Source organism: Heteronotia binoei, chromosome 2, assembly GCF_032191835.1.
Source record: "Heteronotia binoei isolate CCM8104 ecotype False Entrance Well chromosome 2, APGP_CSIRO_Hbin_v1, whole genome shotgun sequence".
Classification (NCBI taxonomy): Eukaryota; Metazoa; Chordata; class Lepidosauria; order Squamata; family Gekkonidae; genus Heteronotia; species Heteronotia binoei.
Window position 1 is genome coordinate 9,695,703 of NC_083224.1, and position 26,659 is coordinate 9,722,361.

Here is a 26,659-nt window from a genome sequence, read left to right on the forward strand (position 1 = left end):
TATCTCTCCTGGGATGTCAGAATGAGCTGGGCTTTTGGAAGAGTCCTCCTTTGACATGCTGTCCGGAGGGCACTTCCCCGAGAATGTGCTGTAAGGGGAAACCACAAAAAAACATAAAGGGAAATTTATAGCCTGCTGGCATCTTGCAGAAGAAAGCCCGTGAGATCAGTCCTTTACACCGTGGCCCGTGGCCCCGGCATTCCGCCCGTCTGCCTTCTTAAATGTTGTAACGTCCAGTTTTCTGGTGAGCTCGAAAAGCACAATGTTACGTGAAATAGTAAAAAAAAAGTTTTTTAAAAGTCCAGTGGCACCCTTTAAGACTAACAAATTTTATTGCAGATAGATCCAAGCGGGCGGCCGTGTTGGTCTGAAGCAGTAGAACAAAGTAGAAGAAGAAGAAGATATTGGATTTATATCCCGCCCTCCACTCCGAAGAGTCTCAGAGCGGCTCACAATCTCCTTTCCCTTCCTCCCCCACAACAAACACCCTGTGAGGTAGATGAAGATATTGGATTTATATCCCGCCCTCCACTCCGAAGAGTCTCAGAGCGGCTCACAATCTCCTTTCCCTTCCTCCCCCACAACAGACACCCTGTGAGGTAGATGAAGATATTGGATTTATATCCTGCCCTCCCCTGACGGGCTAAGAGCGGCTAACATCAATTACAACAACATAAAATTACATTATTACAGTAATAATAGGGGACTGGAGGGGGGGTGAGCCTCAGCCAATAGAGAAAATACAGGTATTTCTCTTTTAGCTGTATTGGCATATTCAAATAGGGAGATTGGGTGTTTTATCTCATTATGTATACTAAACCCATCTTTCACTATATTTTAGTATATTTTTCTAATGGCAAACTATATGCATGTTGCATGTTAAAAGATAAATGAGTTGGATGGGGAAAAAACTTCTGAGAAATAAGTGCCCTCTTTTTGGCCCAGGCTTATAGAATAGAGTGATTAACAGACATTCTCCCATTTTGACATATTACTGTTTTGTTGCTTTCTCCTACTCATGCTACCCAGAGCAAAGGTTTGCTCAACTTGTTAATTTTACTATTCTGTCATTGGATCTTAAATTTGGACCATTTCGCATTCTAAACCACTGCCTACCAGCTCTATGCAGCTCTGCTCACTGTACCTGATTCCTCATCCAATGAAATGCGCTTGGAGCACACGAAAGCTGACATTCTGGATAAAACTTTGTTGGTCTTAAAGGTGCTACTTGATTCCTACTTTGTTCTAGATTTTATTGTAGCGTAAGCCTTCGAGAAGCACGTCTTTCTTCGCCGGATGCATCTGACGAAGAGAGCTGTGTTCCTTGAAAACTTACGCTGTGATAAAATTTGTTAGTCTTAAAGGTGTTACTGGACTTTTTACTGTTTTGCAGCAACAGACTAACATGGCTAACTCCTCTGGATATGTGACATTATGCCTGCTACAAATACAAGTTGATGGGGTGTGAACTGGCAGACACGGACCAAGAGAGAGATCTTGGGGTCGTGGTAGATAACTCACTGAAAATGTCAAGACAGTGTGCGTTTGCAATAAAAAAGGCCAACGCCATGCTGGGAATGATTAGGAAGGGAATTGAAAACAAATCAGCCAGTATCATAATGCCCCTGTATAAATCGATGGTGCGGTCTCATTTGGAGTACTGTGTGCAGTTCTGGTCGCCGCACCTCAAAAAGGATATTATAGCATTGGAGAAAGTCCAGAGAAGGGCAACTAGAATGATTAAAGGGCTGGAGCACTTTCCCTATGAAGAAAGGTTGAAACGCTTGGGGCTCTTTAGCTTGGAGAAACGTCGACTGCGGGGTGACATGATAGAGGTTTACAAGATAATGCATGGGATGGAGAAAGTAGAGAAAGAGGTACTTTTCTCCCTTTCTCACAATACAAGAACTCGTGGGCATTCGATGAAATTGCTGAGCAGACAGGTTAAAACGGATAAAAGGAAGTCCTTCTTCTCCCAAAGGGTGATTAACATGTGGAATTCACTGCCACAGGAGGTGGTGGCGGCCACAAGTATAGCCACCTTCAAGAGGGGGTTAGATAAAAATATGGAGCAGAAGTCCATCAGTGGCTATTAGCCACAGTGTGTGTGTGTGTATATAATTTTTTTTGGCCACTGTGTGACACAGTGTTGGACTGGAGGGGCCATTGGCCTGATCTAACATGGCTTCTCTTCTGTTCTTAAGGTTTGGGAAAAGGAAAGGAAAGGTCCCCTGTGCAAGCACCAGTCGTTTCCGACTCTGGGGTGACATTGCTTTCACAACTTTTTCACGGCAAACTTTTTACAGGGTGGTTTGCCCTTGCCTACCCCAGTCTTTTACACTTTCCCCCCAGCGAGCCGGGGACTCGTTGACCGCCCTCGGAAGGACGGAAGGCTGAGACAACCTCGGGCCGGCTGCCTGAATCCAGCTTCCGCTGGGATCGAACTCAGGTCGTGAGCAGAGAGTTTAGTCTGCAGTACTGCTGCTTTACTACTCTGCGCCACGGGGCCGTTCTTAAGGTCTGAGCCGGAGGCTGAAAAAGCGTGAGCCAGCTCACATTAACTCAGCTTAGAGGGAACGCCGTGGATTGTCTGCGCTTGACCCGCACACTTGACCTCTACTAAAAGATGTTGCGTGAATTTTATTCATGTTTTTGGATTTTCTCACGGGCCTTTATGGCCTTCCCACCCCCCTCCATCAGTAAAGCGCGACTTGGTCCCTGCTGGAGCGCGGGCAGTCTAGGGGTCTCGCATAATACCTGCAGCCTGAAACTCTTGTTTTGACAGCACTCTTAAGACCTACGAAAGAAGCAGAGAATGTGGCCAAACGGGAATGGCTGTGGGCTGGTGAGATTCTTCGGTGGTCGTGTTTGGGGAGGGGGAAGGCACCCGTCTCTTTAAATCACTTCTCCAAGCCCAGCCATCCAGTGGTTTGGAGAATGCATTTAAAGTTAAAGTTGCTGTCTTTTCCCCTCCCCTCCTTCCCCCTCTTCTCTTCGCGTTCTTTCCTCCTTTCTTACCACTAACGTCCCCTCTTAAGTTGTAGAGTCTTGTGAGCAAGAATTCTACTTTGTGAGTTGCTGGCATTAAAGCTGTGGGCTCCTGGCATTAAAGTTGTGAGCTCCTGCATAAATCAGTATGCTCTGGGGTCATCCTTCCTGAGCTAAGGCAAAAATGTTGTGAGCTGGAGGCTAAAAATCTGTGAGCCAGCTCACGTTAACTCAGCTTAGAGGGAACCCTTCCTGTTTTGCAGCTCTCAAACATCTGATGTTCATGTCCTGCAGCTCTCAAACCTTGGTGCTTGGTGCGGGGGCCAAAGTGGAAGGGCTTCTAGACCCACTTGTGAACCTCCTGATGGCACTTGGGGGTTTGTTTGGCCACTGTGTGACACAGAGTGTTGGACTGGATGGGCCATTGGCCTGATCCAAGAAGGCTTCTCTTATGTTCTTCTGTGACACAGAGTGTTGGACTGGATGGGCCATTGGCCTGATCCAAGAAGGCTTCTCTTATGTTCTTCTGTGACACAGAGTGTTGGACTGGAGGGGCCACTGGCCTGATCCAACAGGGCTTCTCTTATGTTCTTCTGTGACACAGAGTGTTGGACTGGAGGGGCCACTGGCCTGATCCAACAGGGCTTCTCTTATGTTCTTATGTGACACAGAGTGTTGGACTGGATGGGCCATTGGCCTGATCCAACAGGGCTTCTCTTATGTTCTTATGTGACACAGAGTGTTGGACTGGAGAGGCCTTTGGCCTGATCCAACAGGGCTTCTCTTATGTTCTTATGTGACACAGAGTGCTGGACTGGAGGGGCCACTGGCCTGATCTAACAGGGCTTATGTTCTTATGGAGCAGAGGTCCATCAGTGGCTATTAGCCACAGCTTATTGTTGGAACTCTCTGATGCTCTGTATTCTTAGTGCTGGGAGGGGCACAGTGGGAGGGCTTCTAGCATCCTGGCCCCACTGGTGAACCTCCTGATGGCCCCTGGGTTTTAGCCACTGCGTAACCCAAAGTGTTGGACTGGATGGGCCATTGGCCTGATCCAACATGGCTTCTCTCATGTTCTTATGTGACACAGAGTGTTGGACTGGAGGGGCCATTGGCCTGATCCAACATGGCTTCTCTCATGTTCTTATGTGACACAGAGTGTTGGACTGGAGGGGCCATTGGCCTGATCCAACATGGCTTCTCTCATGTTCTTATGTGACACAGAGTGTTGGACTGGATGGGCCATTGGCCTGATCCAACATGGCTTCTCTCATGTTCTTATGTGACACAGAGTGTTGGACTGGAGGGGCCACTGGCCTGATCCAACAGGGCTTCTCTGATGTTGGGTTGGCCAGCTTAGCACTTGGGTGGGAGACCATTGAGGAAGCCCAGGGTTGCTACACAGAGGCCGGCAGTGGCAAAACCACCTCTGTTTTGTGTGCCTTGCCTGGATGGCCCAGGCTAGGCTGATCTCATCAGATCTTGGAAACTAGGCTGGTTCAGCTGTGGTTAGTACTTGGATGGGAGACCATGGAGGAAGTCCAGTTTTGCAATGGCAGACCGCCTCTGTTTTGTCTGCTATGACCAGGATGGCCCAGGCTAGCCCAGTCTCAGAAGCTACGCAGGTTCACCCCTGGTTTGTACTTGGGTGGGAGACCTCCCAGGAGGTCTCTTGAGGTCTCCGGAGCCCGTATGGTGCAGTGGTTAAGTGCGTGGACTCTGGGAGAACCGGGTTTGATTCCCCACTCCTCCGCTTGCAGCTGCTGGCATGGCCTTGGGTCAGTCAGAGCTCTCGCAGAGTTGTCCTTGAAAGGGCAGCTTATGTCAGAGCTCTCTCAGCTCCCACCCACCTCACAGGGTGTCTGTTGTGGGGGAGGAAGGGAAAGGAGATTGTGAGCTGCTCTGAGACTCTTCGGAGTGGAGGGCGGGATATAAATCCAATATCTTCATGTACCTCAAAGGGTGTCTGTTGTGGGGGAGAAAGGGGAAGGAGATTGTGAGCTGCTCTGAGACTCTTCAGAGTGGAGGGCGGGATATAAATCCAATATCTTCATCTAACTCACAGGGTGCCTGTTGTGGGGGAGGAAGATAAAGGAGATTGTGAGCTGCTCTGAGACTCTTCAGAGTGGAGGGCGGGATATAAATCCAATATCTTCATCTACCTCACAGGGTGTCTGTTGTGGGGGAGGAAGGGAAAGGAGATTGTGAGCCGCTCTGAGACTCTTCGGAGTGGAGGGCGGGATATAAATCCAATATCTTCATCTACCTCACAGGGTGTCTGTTGTGGGGGAGGAAGGGAAAGGAGATTGTGAGCCGCTCTGAGACTCTTCGGAGTGGAGGGCGGGATATAAATCCAGTATCTCCATCTACTTCACAGGGTGCCTGTTGTGGGGGAGGAAGGGAAAGGAGATTGTGAGCCGCTCTGAGACTCTTCAGAGTGGAGGGCGGGATATAAATCCAATATCTTCATCTACCTCACAGGGTGTCTGTTGTGGGGGAGGAAGGTAGAGGAGATTGTGAGCTGCTCTGAGACACTGAGATTCAGAGTATAAGGAAAGGAAAGGTCCCCTGTGCAAGCTAATAATAATAATAATAATAGATTTTATTTGTATCCCGCCCTCCCCGCCTAGGCGGCTCAGGGCGGCTAACAACCTTTTATACATTTACATAGATAAATAAAAACTTTAAATTTAACAATTAAAAATTAAGCATATAAAAACCAGTTAATAGAATTAAAATAGATAATTCAAGTTAAGTTAAATGTATCTGGCAGCAATAAGATCTTCTGGCGCTGGTTCTGCCAGTTTAATGGATCCATAATAATATAGATGGCGGTCCCTTTATTCCCAGCAACTCAGCAGTCGAAATCAGTATAAGCTTGTCTGAAAAGGACGGTCTTGCCGGCCCTGCGGAGTCGTTTCCGACTCTGGGGCGACGTTGCTTTCACAAGGTTTTCACGGCAAACTTTTTACGGGGTGGTTTGCCATTGCCTTCCCCAGTCATCTATGGTTTCCCCCCAGCAAGCCGGGTACTCATTTTACCAACCTCGGAAGGATAGAAGGCTGAGTCAACCTCGAGCTGGCTACCTAAAAACCCAGCTTCCGCCGGGGATCGAACTCAGGCCCTGAGCAGAGCTTAGGGCTGCAGTACTGCAGCATTAACACTCTGTGCCACGGGGCTCTTTCTGAGTATAGGGCGGGATAGAAATCCAATTTCTCCTCCTCCTCCTCCCTTCTTCTTCGTCTTCTTCTTTCTTCTCTGCAGAGGCAAGCAAAAGCAAACGATTTCTTTTCACCTCTTGCCTTGAAAGCCCTGTGGGTTGCCATGAATTGGCTGCGGCTTGATGGCACTTTCCACCAGCATCACTTGTGTTGGGATCTGGAAGAGCAGCTTCAAGCATGCGGGGAAGTATTGAGCATGCCCAGTTGGGAATAAGCTTTGTCTTTGAACAGTAGGTCCCCGTGACATATTGCAAGCTGTTTTCGAAAGTCTCTTCCAAGCACTTTGCCAGGTGGCATATGGGGAGGGTGGGAGGAGCATTAGGCTGTCTCGAGTGCCCAGAATTGGTTCTGGAGCTCAGCCACGCTCTCTAGAATTCAGGGGCGTCAGACTCGTTTGTTACGAGGGCCAGATCTGTCATAAATGTCATTTCGTCGGGCTGGGCTGTGTGTGCCGTAGTGCCAGTTAGTGCAGCGATCCCAACCTTTTTGGCACCAGGGACGGGTTTTGTGGAAGACGATTTTTCAAGGGATGGGGGGGGGGGGCAGTGGTTTCGGGCTGATACAATTGTGCACTTTATTTCTATTTGTTTGGTATGGTGGTGAAATGCACGGACTCTTATCTGGGAGAACCGGGTTTGATTCCCCCACTCCTGCACTTGCAGCTGCTGGAACGGCCTTGGGTCAGCCAGAGCTCTGGCAGAAGTTGTCCTTGAAAGGGCAGCTGCTGGGAGAGCCCTCTCCAGCCCCATCCACATCACAGAGTGTCTGTTGTGGGGGGGGGAGGTCAAGGAGATTGTGAGCCGCTCTGAGACTCTTCGGGGTGGAGGGCGGGATATAAATACAATATCTTCATCTACCTCACAGGGTGTCTGTTGTTGGGGAGGAAGGGAAAGGAGATTGTGAGCCGCTCCGAGACTCTTCGGAGTGGAGGGCGGGATATAAATCCAATATCTTCATCTACCTCACAGGGTGTCTGTTGTGGGGGAGGAAGGAAAAGGAGATTGTAGGCCGCTCTCTGTCCTTCAAAGGGCAGCTGCTGTGAGAGGCTTCTCCAGCCCCATCCACATCACAGAGTGTCTGTTGTGGGAGAGGAAGGGAAAGGAGATTGTAGGCTGCTCTCTGTCCTTCAAAGGGCAGCTGCTGTGAGAGGCTTCTCCAGCCCCATCCACATCACAGAGTGTCTGTTGTGGGGGGGGGGGAGGTCAAGGAGATTGTGAGCCGCTCTGAGACTCTTCGGAGTGGAGGGCGGGATATAAATCCAATATCTTCATCTACCTCACAGGGGGTCTGTTGTTGGGGAGGAAGGGAAAGGAGATTGTGAGCCGCTCCGAGACTCTTCGGAATGGAGGGCGGGATATAAATCCAATATCTTCATCTACCTCACAGGGTGTCTGCTGTGGGGGAGGAAGGGAAAGGAGATTGTAGGCCGCTCTCTGTCCTTGAAAGGGCAGCTGCTGTGAGAGCCTTCTCCAGCCCCACCCACCTCACAGGGTGTCTGTTGTGGGGGAGGAAGGGAAAGGAGATTGTGAGCCGCTCTGAGACTCTTTGGAGTGGAGGGCAGGATATAAATCCAATATCTTCATCTACCTCACAGGGTGTCTGTTGTGGGGGAGGAAGGGAAAGGAGATTGTGAGCCGCTCTGAGACTCTTTGGAGTGGAGGGCAGGATATAAATCCAATATCTTCATCTACCTCACAGGGTGTCTGTTGTTGGGGGGGGGAAGGGAAAGGAGATTGTAGGCCGCTCTCTGTCTTTGAAAGGGCAGCTGCTGTGAGAGCCCTCTCCAGCCCCACCCACCTCACAGGGTGTCTGTTGTGGGGGGGAGAAGATATCGGCGATTGGAAGCCACTCTGAGACTCTGAAATTCGGAGTGGAGGGCAGGATGTAAATCCAATTTGTTATTGTTGCTGCTACGTTTTAACATATAATGAAATAATTACACAACTGACTGCCCGGTTGCTAACAGGCCATGGACTGGGGATCGGGGACCCCTGAGATAGTGGATATAGAAACTGCATATAGGACAGCAGGTGGTAGAAGAAGAGGAGGAACAGGAGGAAGAAGAAGAAGAATGCAGATTTATATCCCGACCTTCTCTGTGAATCAGAGACTTGGAGCGGCTTACAATCGCCTCTATCTTCCCCCACAACAGACACCCTGTGAGGTGGGTGGGGCTGAGAGAGCTCTCCCAGAAGCTCCCCTTTCAAAGACAGCTCTGTGAGAGGCGTGGCTGGCCCAAGGCCCATTCCAGCAGCTGCAAGTGGAGGAGTGGGGAATCAAACCACACACTTAACCGCTGCACCAAATGGGCTCTCCTCGTAGCCAATACTCCCTCTAAGCTGTGGAGCTTCGTGAGCAAAAATTCTACTTTGTGATCGACTGGCACGAAAGTTGTAAGCTGCCGCAAGAACTTGTTTGCTCCGGGGCCAGTTTGCCTGAGCTGAGACAAAAAGGTGCGAGCCAGAGGCCAAAAACCGTTGAGCTAGCTCACGCTAACTCCGCTTAGAGGGAACGTCGATCACAGCCTGCTTGCGAACGGCATGAATAGGTGCCGCCGTTGAGTTTATATAGCAATTTAAGACAAACCCAGTCTGTGGCGGAGTACGCATTTTCGTGATTCACTGCTCTCTTCTTCAAATAGCGGCTTGCTTTTAGTCGCAGCTGGGATCTGCCGATGGCTGATTTAGGCATCCTGTTTCCTGTGCTTGGCGGAGATCTAGGGATGAGCCGAGCATCCGTTTCCCCGATGCGCTCCGTTCTCCGTAGGAACGTCTTCAGAGCTCTCCCGACGCCTAGCATATGCTGTATTCTTTCCCTCGGCCGATTGGGATTTGGACAAACAGATGGAAGGTCGATCTCTCGGGATCCGCGGGAAGCAGCGTTGACCTTGCGTTGGAACGGTGGGGGGGGGCAGTCCTTGAAACCGCTTTGTCTTTGCGGAAGACACAGAGCTGGGGCTTGGTGAAAAGTGGTCCCAGCTCTGACCCTCTGCTTCTGGAAGAGAGTTTTTATCTTCAACCACTGGCTCAGTTGGGGTGTGTGTGTGTTGTGCGGGATGATGGAGCCCGGTGGCGCAGAGTGGTAAAGCTGCAGTACTGCAGTCCAAGGTCTGCTCGCAACCTGAGTTCGATCCCGGCAGAAGCTGGTTCAGGTCGCCGGCTCACAGTTGACTCAGCCTTCTATTCTTCCGAGGTCAGTCAAATGAGTACTCAGCTTGCTGGGGGGGAAGGGTAGATGACTGGGGAAGGCAAGGGCGAACCACCCCGTAACAAAAAGGCTGCCAAGAAAATGTCATGATATGATGTCACCCCACGGGCCGGTAACAACTCGGTGATTGCACACCTGTCTCCTGCCTCACCTTTACCTTTTTTGTGAGGGATGATAGCACCATATGCAGTTTCCAGGTTGGAAATTGATGTATGTGTGGAGGACCTTTCAGGTCCACACCATTGAGGAACATAAGAACTTAAGAGAAGCCAGGCCGATGGCCCATCCAGTCCAACACTCTGTGTCACACAGTGGCCAAAAAAACCAGGTGCCATCACGAGGTCCATCAGTGGGGCCAAGACACTAGAAGCCCTCCCACTGTTGCCCCTCCCAAGCACGAAGAATACAGAGCACCATTGCCCCAGACATAAGAACATAGAAGAAGCCATGTTAGATCAAGCCAATGGTGCATCCAGTCCAACACTCTGTGTCACACAGTGGCCAAAAAACCCAGGTGCCATCACGAGGTCCATCAGTGGGGCCAAGACACTAGAAGCCCTCCCACTGTTGCCCCTCCCAAGCACGAAGAATACAGAGCACCATTGCCCCAGACATAAGAACATAGAAGAAGCCATGTTAGATCAAGCCAATGGTGCATCCAGTCCAACACTCTGTGTCACACAGTGGCTAAAGAAACCAAGTGCCATCAGGAGGTCCACCAGTGGGACCAGGACACTAGAAGCCCTCCCACTGTGCCCTTCCCCCCAAGCACCAAGAATACAGAGCATCACTGCCTGTCACGCTCTGGGTACCTCTCCCGGTCTCCCGGCGCCGCCGTCGCCCCTCCCGGGCACTCTGGGGCGTTCCCCGGAGGTCTCAGAAACAGGGGTGGGAGCCAGGTTACTTCACCTCAGGCCCCCGTTCCCCTCTGGCTGAGCACGGACTCCTTTCTCTCTCTCAGGAGGCAGCCCCCCTGTGCACTTGCCAGCTTTCTCCCCGACCTCCTCCTTCCCTTCCTTTATACCCCCATCTCAGTCCTCCCCCCTCCTGGGTTCTTCCCCTCTCTGGCTCCTCCCCCCCTTCAAAGCCCCAGACGCCCAGGAGAGGCGCGCCGGGGCTGGGCTGTCTGGGCGTGCCTCGGGCGTCTCGGACTTCTGCAGTGTGCTGGGGTGTGGCCTCTCTCGCCACCATGGGTCAGGCGGCTTTCCTCCTCCCTGCCCAGCGCTGGGCTCAGCCTCTCCCTCCTGCTCCCCGACGTCTCGCTCTGGCCAGGCTCCTCGGACCCGGCGACGGGCGCGGTGGCTGAGAGGCGCCGCTCGGGCAGCTGTTGGCCCTCCGTCAGTCCAGGTGAGGGGTGGGGCCGCCGCGGGGGCTTGGGAAGGTGTGGGAGGCTCTCGGGGCGGGGGCGGGGGCTGGGAGTGGCTGGCAGGCGCCGGGGGGTCCCCCTTGCGTAGTCCTCGCCCGGGCTGGGCGGGACACTGCCCCAGACATAAGAACATAAGAGAAGCCATGTTGGATCAGGCCAATGGCCCATCCAGCCCAACACTCTGTGTCACACAGTGGCCAAAAAACCCAGGTGCCATCAGTGGGGCCAGGACACTAGAAGCCCTACCACTGTGCCCCTTCCCCCAAGCATCAAGAATACAGAGAATCACTGCCCCAGAGAGTTCCAACAATACGCTGTAGCTAATAGCCACTGATGGACCTCTGTTCCAGATGTTTATCCAATCCCTGGCTGGCATGCGTAGATGTACTATGGGAAAAATAAGATGGATGGTCTTTTTTCTCACCATTATATTAGAAACAATTTACTAAATACGTGGATAAAATATAAGAAATATGGTGATGAAAGAAAGCCGCTTTGGATAGTGCCAGCAGAAGTAATAAAAATAACAGTTGAATCTGATGAAGAGAGAGGGATGTCATATAATCAACTGCTAAAGATTCAAGGTGATAAAGTTGAATTAAAATCTGCCAAGGAGCTAAACAATAGATACGACTGGTTTCAAATGCAACAAATAAAAAGTTTGATGGAAAATGATATTAAGTCTGTTGGAATTAGACGTGAACAAACGGAATTGGAAAAGGTTTTGTTTGGAGATAATGAAAAATTAATATCGAAAATATATAAATTATTGTTGAAATGGTCTACTGAAGAAGAAGAAGTAAAATCTCAAATGATTAAATGGGCAATTAATGTAAATAAAGAAATACAGATGGATACATGGGAGTGTCTTTGGAAGAACTCGATGAGAATATCAACATGTCAGAGTATTAAAGAGAATTGTTTCAAGATGATGTATAGGTGGTATATGACTCCGAAAAAATTGGCAAAGATGAGTAAAAAGATGTCGGATAGATGTTGGAAATGTAAGAAACATGAAGGTTCTTTTTATCATATGTGGCGGACTTGTGGAAAAGCGAAAAAGTTTTGGCTGGTGATATAACAATAAATATCCAAAATTTTGGGATATGATTTTAAGAAAGTTGCAGAGACTTTTCTGTTGGGATTACAAATGGAAAAATTTCCAAAAGAAGATAGAACTCTAATTTGGTACTTGCTCTCAGCTGCTAGGACATTGTATGCGCAGTTGTGGAAACATGAAAAAATACCAGAGAAATGGGATTGGATTGTGAAAGTTTTATCGTGGAGTGAGATGGACAAACTAACAAGAACGTTAAGAGACTATGATTTGGAAGCGTTTAAAAAGGAGTGGAAGAAATGTAGAGGATATATAGAGAAAGAGTGGAATGTAAAAAGACATTGGGCAGTTTTTTTAACAATGAGTATGAAAAAAGGGAGAGAAAATTTGAGAAATTGAACTTTGACTAAGAGTACCTTTATAAGTGAATTTAAATATATAACTTCGGCGGGAGTCTAGTAACGGAGGGAGGGGGGATCGGAAAACATCGTATGGGTTAGGGATAGTAATGATATAAACAGATGCTGTTACCATATATTATCAATAAATTGTTTTAACCAGATGTTTACCCAATCCCTTGATGTGGATGCTTTGACAGATGGATACCTTTAACCTTGAAGTAACTTTAAGCGGCTAGCTCTGAGTGTGACGGCCTTCAAACCTCCGGTGAGACCTTCCTGCAGAAAGGCTGGAACTGGCTTAGTAGGGAGTTTAAAGAATGAACTCCCTTCCTTCCACACCTTTGGACGAATGCCTTCCACAAAATATTATAGATCCCGTTGGTTGATTGCTATGCGGCGGCCAGAAGGGAAGCTGTGACTTCGGTGCCGTAGCCTAGGCAAAGAAACGAAGGAGTCAAGCGCACCTTGAAGACCGACAAAGTTTTATTCCGAGCGTAAGCTTTCGTTGTGCTCCGAGCACACTTCACCGGACGAGGAATCGGTTCCAGTGAGCAGGGCCATATATAGCTGGTAGGCAGTGGTTTGGAATGCAAAACGGCACAAATTTAAGACCCAGTGACGGAATAGTAAAATTAACAAACGGAGCAAACCTTTGATCTGGGTAGCAAGAGCAGGAGAAAGCAATAAAACAGCCAAATGTGAGAATGTCTGTCAGTTGCTCTATTATATAAACCTGGGTCAAAAAGAAGGCTCACTGTACCCGATTCCTCGTTTGATGAAGTGTGCTCGGAGCACACAAAATCTTACATTCTGAATAAAACCTATGTGGTCTTAGAGGTGCGCTTGAGTCCTGCTTTGTTCTACGGCTTCAGACTAACATGGCTGCCCGCTTGGAACTAGGCAAAGACGATTATCCCTTTCAGTTTCCTAGCGGTCAAGCACAGCCACTCTGGATGTGAATGCACATCTGGGGATACAGGAAGCCTCAGAGGTGGAGCAGTCAACATCTGTTGTACAACAGGGAATAGAGGGTGAGGCCCTCATAAGAACGTAAGAAGAACCCTGATGGATCAGACCAGGGAGGGTCCACCTAGTCCAGCCTCCTGTCTCACACAGTGGCCAACCAGTTCCTGTAGAGGGCCAAAAACAGGGCACAGAGGCCAAGGCCTTCATAAGAACAACGGAAGAGCCCTGCTGGATCAGACCAGGGAGGGTCCATTCAGTCCAGCCTCCTGTCCCACACAGTGGCCAACCAGTTCCTGTAGAGGGCCAAAAACAGGGCACAGAGGCCAAGGCCTTCATAAGAACAACGGAAGAGCCCTGCTGAATCAAACCTCCAGGGTCAGCTAGTCCAACTCCCTGTACAATGCAGGAAACTCACAAACCCCTCCCCCTAAATTCGCAGGATCTTCATTGCTGTCAGATGGCCATCTAGCCTCTGTTTAAAAAACTCCAAGTTCCTCTGGACAGCCAGCAACAGGGCAGAGAGGCTGAGGCCTTCATAAGAACATCAGAAGAGCCCTGCTGGATCAGACCAGTGAGGGTCCATCCAGTCCAGCCTCCTGTCTCACACAGTGGCCAGCCAGTTCCTCTGGAGGGCCAACAACAGGGCAGAGAGGCTGAGGCCTTCATAAGAACAATGGAAGAGTCCTGCTGAATCAGACCAGGGAGGGTCCATCTAGTCCAGCCTCCTGTCTCTCACAGTGGCCTCAACCAGTTCCTCGGGAGGGCCAACAACAGGGCAGAGAGACTGAGGCCTTCATAAGAACATCAGAAGAGCCCTGCTGGATCAGACCAGTGAGGGTCCATCTAGTCCAGCCTCCTGTCTCTCACAGTGGCCTCAACCAGTTCCTCGGGAGGGCCAACAACAGGGTAGAGAGGCTGAGGCCTTCATAAGAACAACGGAAGAGTCCTGCTGAATCAGACCAATGGCCCATCTAGTCCAGCCTCCTGTCTCACACAGTGGCAATACCAGTTCCTCTGGAGGGCCAATAAGAGCTGAAGCCTTCCTGAGTTACCTCAGAAGAGCCCTGCTGGATCAGACCAGGAGAGGGTCCATCTTGTCCAGCTTCAGACTGCAACATCTGTGACAGACAGGACTCAGCGACTGAGGGCATGAAGAAGAGAGAGACTGAGGCCTTCATAAGAACATCAGAAGAGCCCTGCTGGATCAGACCAGTGAGGGTCCATCTAGTCCAGCCTCCTGTCTCACACAGTGGCCAACCAGTTCCTCTGGAGGGCCAATAAGAGGCTGAAGCCTTCCTGAGTACCTCAGAAGAGCCCTGCTGGATCAGACCAGAGAGGGTCCATCTAGTCCAGCCTGCTGTCTCACACAGTGGCCAACCAGTTCCTCGGGAGGGCCAACAACAGGGCAGAGAGACTGAGGCCTTCATAAGAACATCAGAAGAGCCCTGCTGGATCAGACCAGTGAGGGTCCATCTAGTCCAGCCTCCTGTCTCACACAGTGGCCAACCAGTTCCTCGGGAGGGCCCACAATAGGGCATGGAGACTGAAGCCTTCACCTGATGTTCCCCCCTGGCTCTGGGATCCAGAGGATTAGTGCCTCCGGACATACAGGTTGCCCTCAGTCACCAGGGCAGTAGCCACTGACAGGCCTATCCTCCATTCATCTTATCTAATCCCTCCTGAATTTTTTTTTTTTTAAATTCCTCTGGCAGTGAATCCCACCTTTTAATCACTCCATACGAAGTAGCGGATCTCGGTGTTGCAAATCCGCCTGGTGAGCGCTATCCCATCTCCCCAGGGTTTCCTTTTAGGTAGACTCGGGGTGAGCGTGGGCCATTCCATGCTTTTGCAGGTACTGGATGCTGGGGAGGAGTTTCAGACCCGTGGGCAGAGGGCGCGCATCCAGCGGGAGGGTCCCGAGGAGGCCAGTTTGAGCCACATCCCCGTTCCCGTGGCTGTCTGGCCTGTACCTCTGGGAAGGAGCAGCTGTTTCTAAAGGGCTTTTCAAAGATTGGCGGGGGGGGGGGGGTGGGGGTTGATTTGCTGCCTAGCTGCGTTTTCTTTTTTTTCCAAGGGGAAAATGAAAAGCCATCCAGCTGTTAGCGCATCTGCCGTGCTTGCTGCGGGCTTTCGGTACGCGCCGCTCCCCCGGCACGCCGCGCTTTTGTTTGCTTTTCCTTCCTTTGTTCGCCTCCTCCATTAGCGGCGTCGGCGTGGAGTCACATCCGCACATTACACCCCCTCCTTCCCTCTCGCTTCCTCTTTGTGCGGCCCCCTGGGTGCTGTGATAATGCGACCCGAGGCTGGGTCATTAAAAAAACAGGTGACATTTATCCTTCTGCATCTCCCCCCCACACACACACACACACATACCCCAGCTCTGGCCACCGACCCCTTCTCATTCGGAATACTGTGTGCAATTCTGGTCACTGCACCTCAAAAAGGATATTATAGCATTGGGAAAAGTGCAGGAAAGGGCAACTAGAATGATTAAAGGGCTGGAACACTTTCCCTATGAAGAAAGGTTAAAAAGCTTGGGGCTCTTTAGCTCGGAGAAACGTCGACTGCGGGGTGACATGATAGAGGTTTACAAGTTTATGCATGGGGTAGAGAAAGAAGTACTTTTCTCCCTTTCTCACAATACAAGAACTCGTGGGCATTCGATGAAATTGCTGAGTAGTCAGGTTAGAACAGATAGAAGGAAGTCCTTCTTCACCCAAAGGGTGCTTAACATGTGGAATTCACTGCCACAGGAGGTGGCGGTGGCTACAAGCATAGCCAGCTTCAAGAGGGGATTGGATAAAAATATGGAGCAGAGGTTCATCAGTGGCTATTAGCCACAGTGTGTGTGTGTGTGTGTATTTGACCACTGTGTGACACAGAGTGTTGGATTGGATGGGCCATTGGCCTGATCCAACATGGCTTCTCTTATGTTCTCATCACAGTGGTACTTCTTAGCAGTGCAGGTGGTCTTCTCTGTGAATAAAAGGAAGTCCTTCACCCAAAGGGTGATTAACATGTGGAATTTACTGCCACAGGTGGCGGCGGCTACAAGCCTAGACAGCTTCAAGAGGGGATTGGATAAACATCTGGAGCAGAGGTCCATCAGTGGCTGTTAGGGTATAAATGGAACTCTCTGTTCCATTTTGGTACGATATAAATCCAATATCTTCCTCTACCTCACAGGGTGTCTGTTGCGGGGAAGGAAGGTAAAGGAGATTGTGAGCCGCTCTGAGGCTCTTCAGAGTGGAGGGTGGGATATAAATCCAATATCTTCATCTACCTCACAGGGTGTCTGTTGTGGGGAAGGAAGGTAAAGGAGATTGTGAGCCACTCTGAGGCGCTTCAGAGTGGAGGGTGGGATATATATCCAATATCTTCATCTACCTCACAGGGTGTCTGTTGTGGAGCAGGAAGGCAAAGGAGATTGTGTGCCGCTCTGAGACTCTTCGGAGTGGAAGGCGGGATATAAATCCAATATCATCTTCTTCTAATTATCCTTTGCCCCCTTAATGTCTTTTTGTGCCAGGTTAAGACCTTCCAGAGATTCCTGTAGGATCACATGTCAAGAATTCAGGTCCCTTTAAAGAAAAATAATTGCCATTCCCTTTGACAACAAACCGTCACTAAGGTTCTCCCCACCCTCGTCTCTGCATGTGGCTTTGAGCAAGTTACCCTATCTTTCCGGTTTGGTGAACATAACCATTTCCTGTATACCTGAGGCACATGGCGTTGCGGTTTTAATAGCTGGCCTGTTGGCTTGGAGTCCTTTATCTTTTTAACTGAAGTTTCCCAGCGTGCTGTGATTATATATGTAGTACTTCCAAGAGCACAACCTGGGCCAGAGGAAATGCAAAGGGCTGGGGAGAAAGTTATTGGGGTTTTCCTTAGGGAGGTGAAATGTTTTTGGGACCCGTTTCCTTCTTTTGGAGATTTTCAGGTGTGCTTCTGCAAGGGAAGATTGTGGGGTTTGCGGCACGCTTGTTCATCAGAAACAAAATCTGCAAGCGACAGGAGGCCTGTCCAGCTTAAGAAGAAGAAGATATTGGATTTATATCCCGCCCTCCTTTAACTGCCTCCCCCACAACAGACACCCTGTGAGGTAGATGAAGATATTGGATTTATATCCCGCCCTCCACTCCGAAGAGTCTCAGAGCGGCTCACAATCTCCTTTCCCTTCCTCCCCCACAACAGGCACCCTGTGAGGTAGATGAAGATATTGGATTTATATCCCGCCCTCCATTCCAAAGAGTCTCAGAGCGGCTCACAATCTCCTTTACCTCCCCCCCCCCCACAACAGACACCCTGTGAGGTAGATGAAGATATTGGATTTATATCCCGCCCTCCACTCCGAAGAGTCTCAGAGCGGCTCACAATCTCCTTTACCTTCCTCCCCCACAACAGACACCCTGTGAGGTAGATGAAGATATTGGATTTATATCCCGCCCTCCACTCCGAAGAGTCTCAGAGCGGCTCACAATCTCCTATATCTTCTCCCCCACAACAGACACCCTGTGAGGTAGATGAAGATATTGGATTTATATCCCGCCCTCAACTCCGAAGAGTCTCAGAGCGGCTCACAATCTCCTTTCCCTTCCTCCCCCACAACAGATACCCTGTGAGGTAGATGAAGAGATTGGATTTATATCCCGCCCTCCACTCCAAGAGTCTCAGAGCGGCTCACAATCTCCTTCACCTTCCTCCCCCACAACAGACACCCTGTGAGGTAGATGAAGATACTGGATTTATATCCCGCCCTCCACTCCGAAGAGTCTCAGAGCGGTTCACAATCTCCTTTCCCTTCCTCCCCCACAACAGACACCCTGTGAGGTAGATGAAGATACTGGATTTATATCCCGCCCTCCACTCCGAAGAGTCTCAGAGCAGCTCACAATCTCCTTTCCCTTCTTCCCACACAACAGATACCCTGTGAGGTAGATGAAGATATTGGATTTATATCCCGCCCTCCACTCCAAGAGTCTCAGAGCAGCTCACAATCTCCTTCACCTTCCTCCCCCACAACAGACACCCTGTGAGGTGGGTGGGGTTGGAGAGGGCTCTCACAGCGCTGCCCTTTCAAGGACAACCTCTGCCAGAGTTCTGGCTGACCCAAGGCCATTCCAGCAGCCGCAAGTGGAGTAGTGGGGAATCAACCCCAGTTCTCCAGATAAGAGTCCGCACACTTAACCACTACACCAAACTGATGCAGTGTGCAGAGATGGGGTGTGCAGGAATGTGGCACAATCCGGTTAAGGGTTTTGATAAGGTTCCACATACTATCCTTTTTGACAAGTTGGTAAAATGTGGTTTGGATCGTGTTACCGTCAGGTGGATCTGTAACTGGTTGACAGTTTGCACCCAAAGAGTGCTTGTGAATGGTTCCTCATCCTCTTGGAGAGGAGCGACAAGTGGAGTGCCTCAAGGATCTGTCCTGGGACCTCTTTTGTTCAACATCTTTATCAATGATTTGCATGAAGGAATAGAGGGAACGCTTATTAAATTTGCAGATGATACTAAATTGGGAGGGGGTTTCAAATACAGTAGAAGACAGAAACAGGATGACCTTGACAGGCTGGAAAACTGTGCTAAAGCCAATAAATTGAATTTTAAGAGGGATAAATGTAAAGTTCTGCATTAGGTAGGAAGAGAAGCCATGTTGGATCAGGCCAATGGCCCATCCAGTCCAGCACTCTGTGTCACATAAGAACTAATTTTGGAAGGGGTGTTGAAAGACCTGAGTCAGATTGAGGTGACAAAAGAGGAGGTCCTACAACTGATAGGCAAATCCGGGTCCGGATGGCATACATCTGAGAGTTCTGAAAGAACTCAAAGTTGAACTTGTGGATCTTCTGACAAAAATCTGTAATCTTTCATTGAAATCTGCCTCCGTTCCTGAGGACTGGAAGGTAGCAAATGTCACCCCCATCTTTAAAAAGGGTTCCAGAGGAGATCCGGGAAATTACAGGCCAGTCAGTCTGACTTCAATACCGGGAAAGTTGGTAGAAAGCATTATCAAGGACAGAATGAATGGGCACATTGATGAACACGGGTTATTGAGGAAGACTCAGCATGGATTCTGTAAGGGAAGATCTTGCCTCACTAACCTGTTACATTTCTTTGAGGGGGTGAACAAACATGTGGACAAAGACCCGATAGATGTTTACCTTGACTTCCAGAAAGCTTTTGATAAAGTTCCTCATCAAGGCTCCTTAGAAAGCTTGAGAGTCATGGAGTAAAAGGACAGGTCCTCTTGTGGATCAAAAACTGGCTGAGTAATAGGAAGCAGAGAGTGAGTATAAATGGGCAGTCTTCGCAGTGGAGGACGGTAAGCAGTGGGGTGCCGCAGGGCTCGGTACTGGGTCCCATGCTCTTTAACTTGTTCATAAATGATTTACAGTTGGGAGTGAGCAGTGAAGTGGCTAAGTTTGCGGATGACACTAAATTGTTCAGGGTAGTGAGAACCAGAGAGGATTGTGAGGAACTCCAAAGGGATCGGTTGAGGCTGGGTGAGTGGGCGTCAACGTGGCAGATGCAGTTCAGTGTGGCCAAGTGCAAAGTAATGCACATTGGGGCCAAGAATCCCAGCTACATATACAAGTTGATGGGGTGTGAACTGGCAGAGACTGACCAAGAGAAAGATCTTGGGGTTGTGGTAGATAACTCACTGAAAATGTCAAGACAGTGTGTGTTTGCAATAAAAAAGGCCAACGCCATGCTGGGAATTATTAAGAAGGGAATTGAAAACAAATCAGCCAGTATCATAATGCCCCTGTATAAATCGATGGTGCGGTCTCATTTGGAGTACTGTGTGCAGTTCTGGTCGCCGCACCTCAAAAAGGATATTATAGCATTGGAGAAAGTCCAGAAAAGGGCAACAAGAATGATTACAGGTTTGGAACACTTTTCCTATGAAGGAAGGTTGAAACGCTTGGGGCTCTTTAGCTTGGAGAAACGTCGACTGCGGGGTGACATGATAGAGGTTTACAAGATAATGCATGGGATGTTGTTATTATTATTATTATTATTATTAGTTTATTTTCTGCCCATTCCCCCATTGGGGGCTCAGAGCGGAGTACACCAAATAGAAATAAAATCACAATAAAATCATTATAAAACCAGTTACAACATTCATCAGGGTGCAGCAAGATGATTCAGCAAGATGACATAATAATAATAATAATAATAATAATAATAATAATAATAATAATAATAATAATAATAAATTATTTATACACCACCCTCCCCACCGAGGCAGGCTCAGGGCGGCTTACAGAGTGTGGCAAAAGCCATGTTAAACAATAAAACAATTATACATTCAGTACCATTTAAAATTACCATTAAATTTACATAATATAAAAGTCTAAAATCAATCTAAAATAATCTCATCTTATTGCTATCTCGATTGTTGATGTAAGTGATGGCATGGTGTTCATTTCAGGTTCCATCTTGGAAGGCTAGCCGGAAGAGGGCGGTTTTGCACGCCCTACAGGATTGGCTAATGTCCCGTAGGGCCCGCACCTCTTCCGGCAGCTGGTTCCACCATTGGGGTGCTTTTATAGAGAAGGCCTGTTCTCTGGTTATTTTTAGTTTGACCTCCTTTGGCCCAGGTACTTCCAGAAGGTTTTGTGAGCTGGATCGCAGTGCTCTCCGGGACATGACAGCAAGGTGGTGTACAGCACAAAACAGTATCGCAATACAGCATCACAGTGCAGTAGAGCAGCAGAGCAGTAGTGGGGAGGCCGAACGATCGATAACTAGATGCCCGCTGCCTCATCCAAAGACCTGGCAGAACAGCTCCGTTTTTCAGGCCCTACAAAAGGCCAGCAAGCCAGGTAGGGCCCGGATCTCCATAGGGAGCTGATTCCACCAGGTCGGGGCCAGGACCGAAAAGGACCTGACCCTGGTAGAGGCAAGACGGGCATCTCTTGGGCCGGAGACTATCAGAAGATCTTGGGAGGCCGAACGAAGCAACCGCCGGGGCGTATATGGGAGGAGACGGTCCCGTAGGTATATTGGTCCCAGGCTGCGCAAGGCCTTAAAAGTCAAACGAACACCTTGAAACGGATCCGGGACTCTATAGGCAGCCAGTGCAAATCACGGAGCACCGGACGTGCGCTCACCCGTACAGTTGATGCAGTCAGCAGGCGAGCTGCCGCATTCTGCACCGGCTGCAGTGGCAGCACTGTGACGTGGAGCTTCCTTCTCTTCTCTTCCCTCCAGGTATGCTGGAGGACGGGAAGAAGTTTGACTCCTCTCGCGACAGGAACAAGCCATTCAAGTTCGTGATGGGCAAGCAGGAGGTCATCCGCGGCTGGGAGGAAGGGGTCGCCCAGGTAAGTCGGCATCCTAAGAGCACAAGAAGAGCCCAGTTGGATCAGACCAGTGAGGGCCCCTCTAGTCCACCGCCCTGTCTTACACAGTGACCAGCCCATCGCCCCGGAGGGACAGCAACACGCCATAGAGATCGAGGCTTTCTTCAGTGTTGCTTTCTGGCACTGGAGTTTGGAGGCTGACTGCCTTTGAACATGGAGGTCCAGTGTGGAAAATTTAGCATGGTAAGTACATCAGAAGAGCCCTGCTGGATCAGACCCGTGAGGGTCCATCTAGTCCAGCCTCCTGTCTCACACAGTGGCCAACCAGTTCCTCTGGAGGGCCAACAACAGGGCAGAGTGGCTGAGGCCTTCCTAAGAACATCAGAAGAGCCCTGCTGGGTCAGACCAGGGAGGGTCCATCTAGTGCAGCCTCCTGTCTCACACAGTGGCCAGCCAGTTCCTCTGGAGGGCCAACAACAGGGCAGAGAGGCAAAGGCCTTGATAAGAGCATCAGAAGAGCCCTGCTGGGTCAGACCAGTGAGGGTCCCTCTAGTCCAGCCTCCTGTCTCACATAGGGGCCAACCAGTTCCTCTGGAGGGCCAACAACAGGGCACAGAGGCTGAGGCCTTCCTAAGAACATCAGAAGAGCCCTGCTGGGTCAGACCAGTGAGGGTCCATCTAGTCCAGCCTCCTGTCTCACACAGGGGCCAGCCAGTCCTTCTGGAGGGCCAACAACAGGGCAGAGAGTCTGAGGCCTTCATAAGAACATCAGAAGAGCCCTGCTGGGTCAGACCAGTGAGGGTCCATCTAGCCCAGCCTCCTGTCTCAGATCTGGCAAAGGGGGAACTTTAACTCTCGGAAACTTAAAACAATCCTGGATTCTAATCCAGTTTTGCCCCCGCAGGCCAACGCTGCTACCCTCTTCAACTGTCTTCGTGTGCCCTTCAGTTTCCTGTTCAGTTTGGGAAATCTGTCTCTCCCTGGTCTCCAAGCCTTGCAGTGCTGGCCCCGTTTCCAACAACAAGAAGTGGCAAAACTTGGGGAGGGACGGTGGCTCAGTGGTCCCAGGTTCCATCCCCGGCATCTCCAACCCAAAAGAGTCCAGGCAAATAGGCATGAAAAACCTCAGCTTGAGACTCTGGAGAGCAGGGGAGGGACGGTGGCTCAGTGGTAGAGCATCTGCTTGGTAAGCACAAGGTCCCAGGTTCAATCGCTGGCATCTCCAAAAAAGGTTCCAGGCAAATAGGTGTGAAAAACCTCAGCCTGAGACCCTGGAGAGCAGGGGAGGGATGGTGGCTCAGTGGTAGAGCATCTGCTTGGTAAGCAGAAGGTCCCAGGTTCAATCCCCGGCATCTCCAACTAAAAAGGGTCCAGGCAAATAGGCGTGAAAAACCTCAGCTTGAGACTCTGGAGAGCAGGGGAGGGACGGTGGCTCAGTGGTAGAGCATCTGCTTGGTAAGCAGAAGGTCCCAGGTTCAGTCCCCGGCATCTCCAACTTAGAAGGGGTCCAGGCAAATAGGTGTGAAAAACCTCAGCCTGAGACCCTGGAGAGCAGGGGAGGGAGGGTGGCTCAGTGGTAGAGCATCTGCTTGGTAAGCAGAAGGTCCCAGATTCAATCCCCAGCATCTCCAACTAAAAAGGGGTCCAGGCAAATAGGTGTGAAAAACATCAGCTTGAGACCCTGGAGAGCAGGGGAGGGACAGTGCCTCAGTGGTAGAGCATCTGCTTGGTAAGCAGAAGGTCCCAGGTTTAATCCCCGGTATCTCCAACTAAAAGGGTCCAGGCAAATAGGCGTGAAAAACCTCAGCTTGAGATTCTGGAGAGCAGGGGAGGGAGGGTGGCTCAGTGGCAGAGCATCTGCTTGGGAAGCAGAAGGTCCCAGGTTCAATCCCCGGCATCTCCAAAAAAGGGTCCAGGCAAATAAGCATGAAAAACCTCAGCCTGAGACCCTGGAGAGCAGGGGAGGGAGGGTGGCTCAGTGGCAGAGCATCTGCTTGGGAAGCAGAAGGTCCCAGGTTCAATCCCCGGCATCTCCAAAAAAGGGTCCAGGCAAATAGGTGTGAAAAACCTCAGTCTGAGACCCTGGAGAGCAGGGGAGGTATGGTGGCTCAGTGGTAGAGCATCTGCTTGGTAAGCAGAAGGTCCCAGGTTCAATCCCTGGCATCTCCAAAAAAGGTTCCAGGCAAATAGGCATGAAAAACCTCAGCTTGAGACCCTGGAGAGCAGCTGCCAGTCTGAGTAGACAATACTGACTTTGATGGACCGAGGGTCTGATTCAGTATAAGGCAGCTTCTCATGTCCATATGTCCAAAACGTGGTGGGTGGTGACCGGAGGGGCGCCCTGGGAACTCAGTGGCTGGAGGGAGCCACTGGGCTCATGCCGGTAATAAACTGCGCCTCTCTTCCGTAGTGCAGATGGGGCTGAGCAGGACTTGGCGTCTCTCAATCGCCTGCTCTGTTCCTCCCACAGATGAGCGTCGGGCAGCGCGCCAAGATGATTATCTCGCCAGACTACGCCTACGGCGCTACCGGGCACCCAGGAATCATCCCTCCTAATGCCGTTCTAGTTTTTGACGTGGAGCTTATAAGAATGGAATGACGAGAGGCGCGGCTTCTCCCGTCTCCCTGCTCTGGGGTAAGTGGCAGGGGATCGGTCTGGTGCTCACTGAGGCGGGGCTGCCCTTTAGGAGAGCCGGTTTGGATCAGAGCAGCGTACCAGTTTGGTGTGGTGGTTAAGTGTGCGGACTCTTATCTGGGAGAACCGGGTTTGATTCCCCCACTCCTCCACTTGCAGCTGCTGGATTGGACTTGGGTCAGCCATAGCTCTCTTATCTGGGAGAACCGGGTTTGATTCCTCACTCCTCCACTTGCAGCTGCTGGAATGGCCTTGGGTCAGCCAGAGGTCTCTTATCTGGGAGAACCGGGTTTGATTCCCCACTCCTCCACTTGCAGCTGCTGGAATGGCCTTTGGTCAGCCAGAGCTCTCTTATCTGGGAGAACCGGGCTTGATTCCCTCACTCCTCCACTTGCACCTGCTGGAATGGCCTTGGGTCAGCCATAGCTCTCTTATCTGGGAGAACCGGGTTTGATTCCCCACTCGTCCACTTGCATCTCCTGGAATGGCCTTGGGTCAGCCATAACTCTAACAGAGGTTGTCTTTGAAAGGGCAGCTGCTGTGAGAGCCCTCTCAGCCCCACCCACTCACAGGGTGTCTGTTGTGGGGGAGGAAGGGAAAGGAGATTGTGAGTTGCTCTGAGACGCCTGAGATTCGGAGTGGAGGGCGGACTATAAATCCTGAAGAAGGAGATACTGGGTGGGGTATAAATCCTGAAGAAGGAGGCATCTTTGGCATCAGCCTGGGGGTAGCTGTCGTACTACAAGTCCTCCGCCTGGCTTCGGGTGTGTCTTGGAAGAGTGCCCTGGGCACATGCGTCAGCCTGGCACTCTTTCCTCGTTTTGGGGTGGGGGTGTGGATGACAGGAGATTGAGAGCTTCTTGCCAGGGCTGGGCTCCGTGGCAGCAGAGCGAGGTTGCCTTGGTGATTAATGGGTTAGCCGCCTCCATCCACGCGGCTTCCTCTCCTGCTTTCGGGGCCTTGTTACTCACCGCCCTCCTCTCCAGGGCAGATTCCAACGCAAACTCTCCTTTGTCCCGACAGGTTTGGCACAGGGCAAAGCCCGGAAACCTTTTTTTTGCTTCGAGAAGAATGCACACGAATTTGTATGGAGCTTTCCCCGGCTTATCCACTACACTCTTGGTGTAACCCTCCGCCCCGATTTGAATGTGTTGGGGTCACCGGCTCTTGGCTCCCGACTCCTCCTTTCTCGTTCTCCTCCGACTTCTCCTTTTTTTTGACATTGTTAAGCCGCATCGCTGTAAAACCTCAGCTGTCTTATTTTATCGGTCAGATTCTTTAATCTTATTTGTTGGGGGGGGGGAAGGGGCGGGGGTTGGGTTTTTTTGGTGTAGACTTGAATTGTGTACAATTGAGCATTTACTAGTTTTAAGCATACCAATCGGTTCACGTTGCATAGGAATTAATTGCGCCGACACCGCAAAAGCGCTCTCTCTTTTTTTTCTCGCCGTTGTGTTTTTCTGGGGGGGAAGTTATCTGTCGTACGATGAAACCGATCCGCCGCTGCAAAGCCGCGCAGAGCAGTTCGAGAAGCGATCGAAGGGGGGGGGGGGGAAGCCACATAATCATAGGATTTGATAACGGTTCTCTGCCTGAAATTTGGGGCTCGCACGGAACAGTCCTCCCCGATCCCGTTGCCTTCGCCCCTTTCATTTTGGGGAAGGTTAACCTCCGCAGTAACCTTTTTACGCTGGGGTCGTTCTTGCCTACCCCTCGATTACGGATCTCTCCACCCCGTTGCCAATCTTTTGGTATCTTTTCTACTGGATTTTCGGGACGTTTTTAATCTCTAGCTTTCTGAATCCCACCGCTAGCGAGATTCCAGAACTTCGGAAGGTGCTGTCCTTTTTTTCTTTTTTCCCCCCCGCTCCTCTTGGGGGCGAGGGGAGAAACCCACCCTTTCCCACCCCCACCCTCATCAGCGCAGAAATACTAGAGTGTTCTTTACGAAAACCCTGATGCTGGTCATCGCAGCTTTGCAGACGCCCCTCGAGGCAATGCACCGAAACACCCCCCTCCCCAACTCCCCTTCCTGGTTGTCAGAACCAACCGCTCTCTTCCCCCTCCCCCCCCCCCGGTGTAGTGATTTTTTGGTAAGAGAATCGCCGCTGACGCACTCTGCACTGTCACCACGTCGACACATAGAGTTTTATTATTGCAATAAAAACGCTTATGCTGGCTTTTCTCAATCCCTGGGTGTCTTGTCATCTTTGGTGCTGTTGCACCAGCGGGTGGGGCGTGAGGGGGGGCCTGTTCCGTTGAGAATCGTAACACGGCGATGAGCGATAACACATGCGGAGCTGCCGTCTACTGAATTGGACCTTCGGTACGTCAAGGTCAGTATTGTCCGCTCAGACCGGCAACAGTTTTCCAGGGTCTCGGGCAGTGGTCTTCCACATCACCTGATCCTTAGAATCATAGAGTGGGAAGGGACCTCCAAGGTCATCCAGTCCAACCCCCTGCACAATGCAGGAAACTCACCAAATTTTTGTCGTTCAGTCGCACA

At 50.5% G+C, this 26,659-nt stretch overlaps 1 protein-coding gene across 1 annotated transcript in view; it reads left to right on the forward strand.

Moving 5' to 3' along the window:
- The window catches only part of FKBP1A (FKBP prolyl isomerase 1A), a 52,656-nt gene extending 26,314 nt beyond the window's left edge, over positions 1-26,342 (forward strand). The window contains exons 3-5 of the mRNA XM_060233193.1: positions 21,427-21,539; positions 23,989-24,153; positions 25,177-26,342. Of these exons, the coding sequence (XP_060089176.1) occupies positions 21,427-21,539; positions 23,989-24,117 (242 nt within the window). The 3' untranslated portion in view covers positions 24,118-24,153; positions 25,177-26,342. The remainder of the gene's footprint in view (positions 1-21,426; positions 21,540-23,988; positions 24,154-25,176) is intronic.
- Positions 26,343-26,659: the final 317 nt, after the last annotated feature.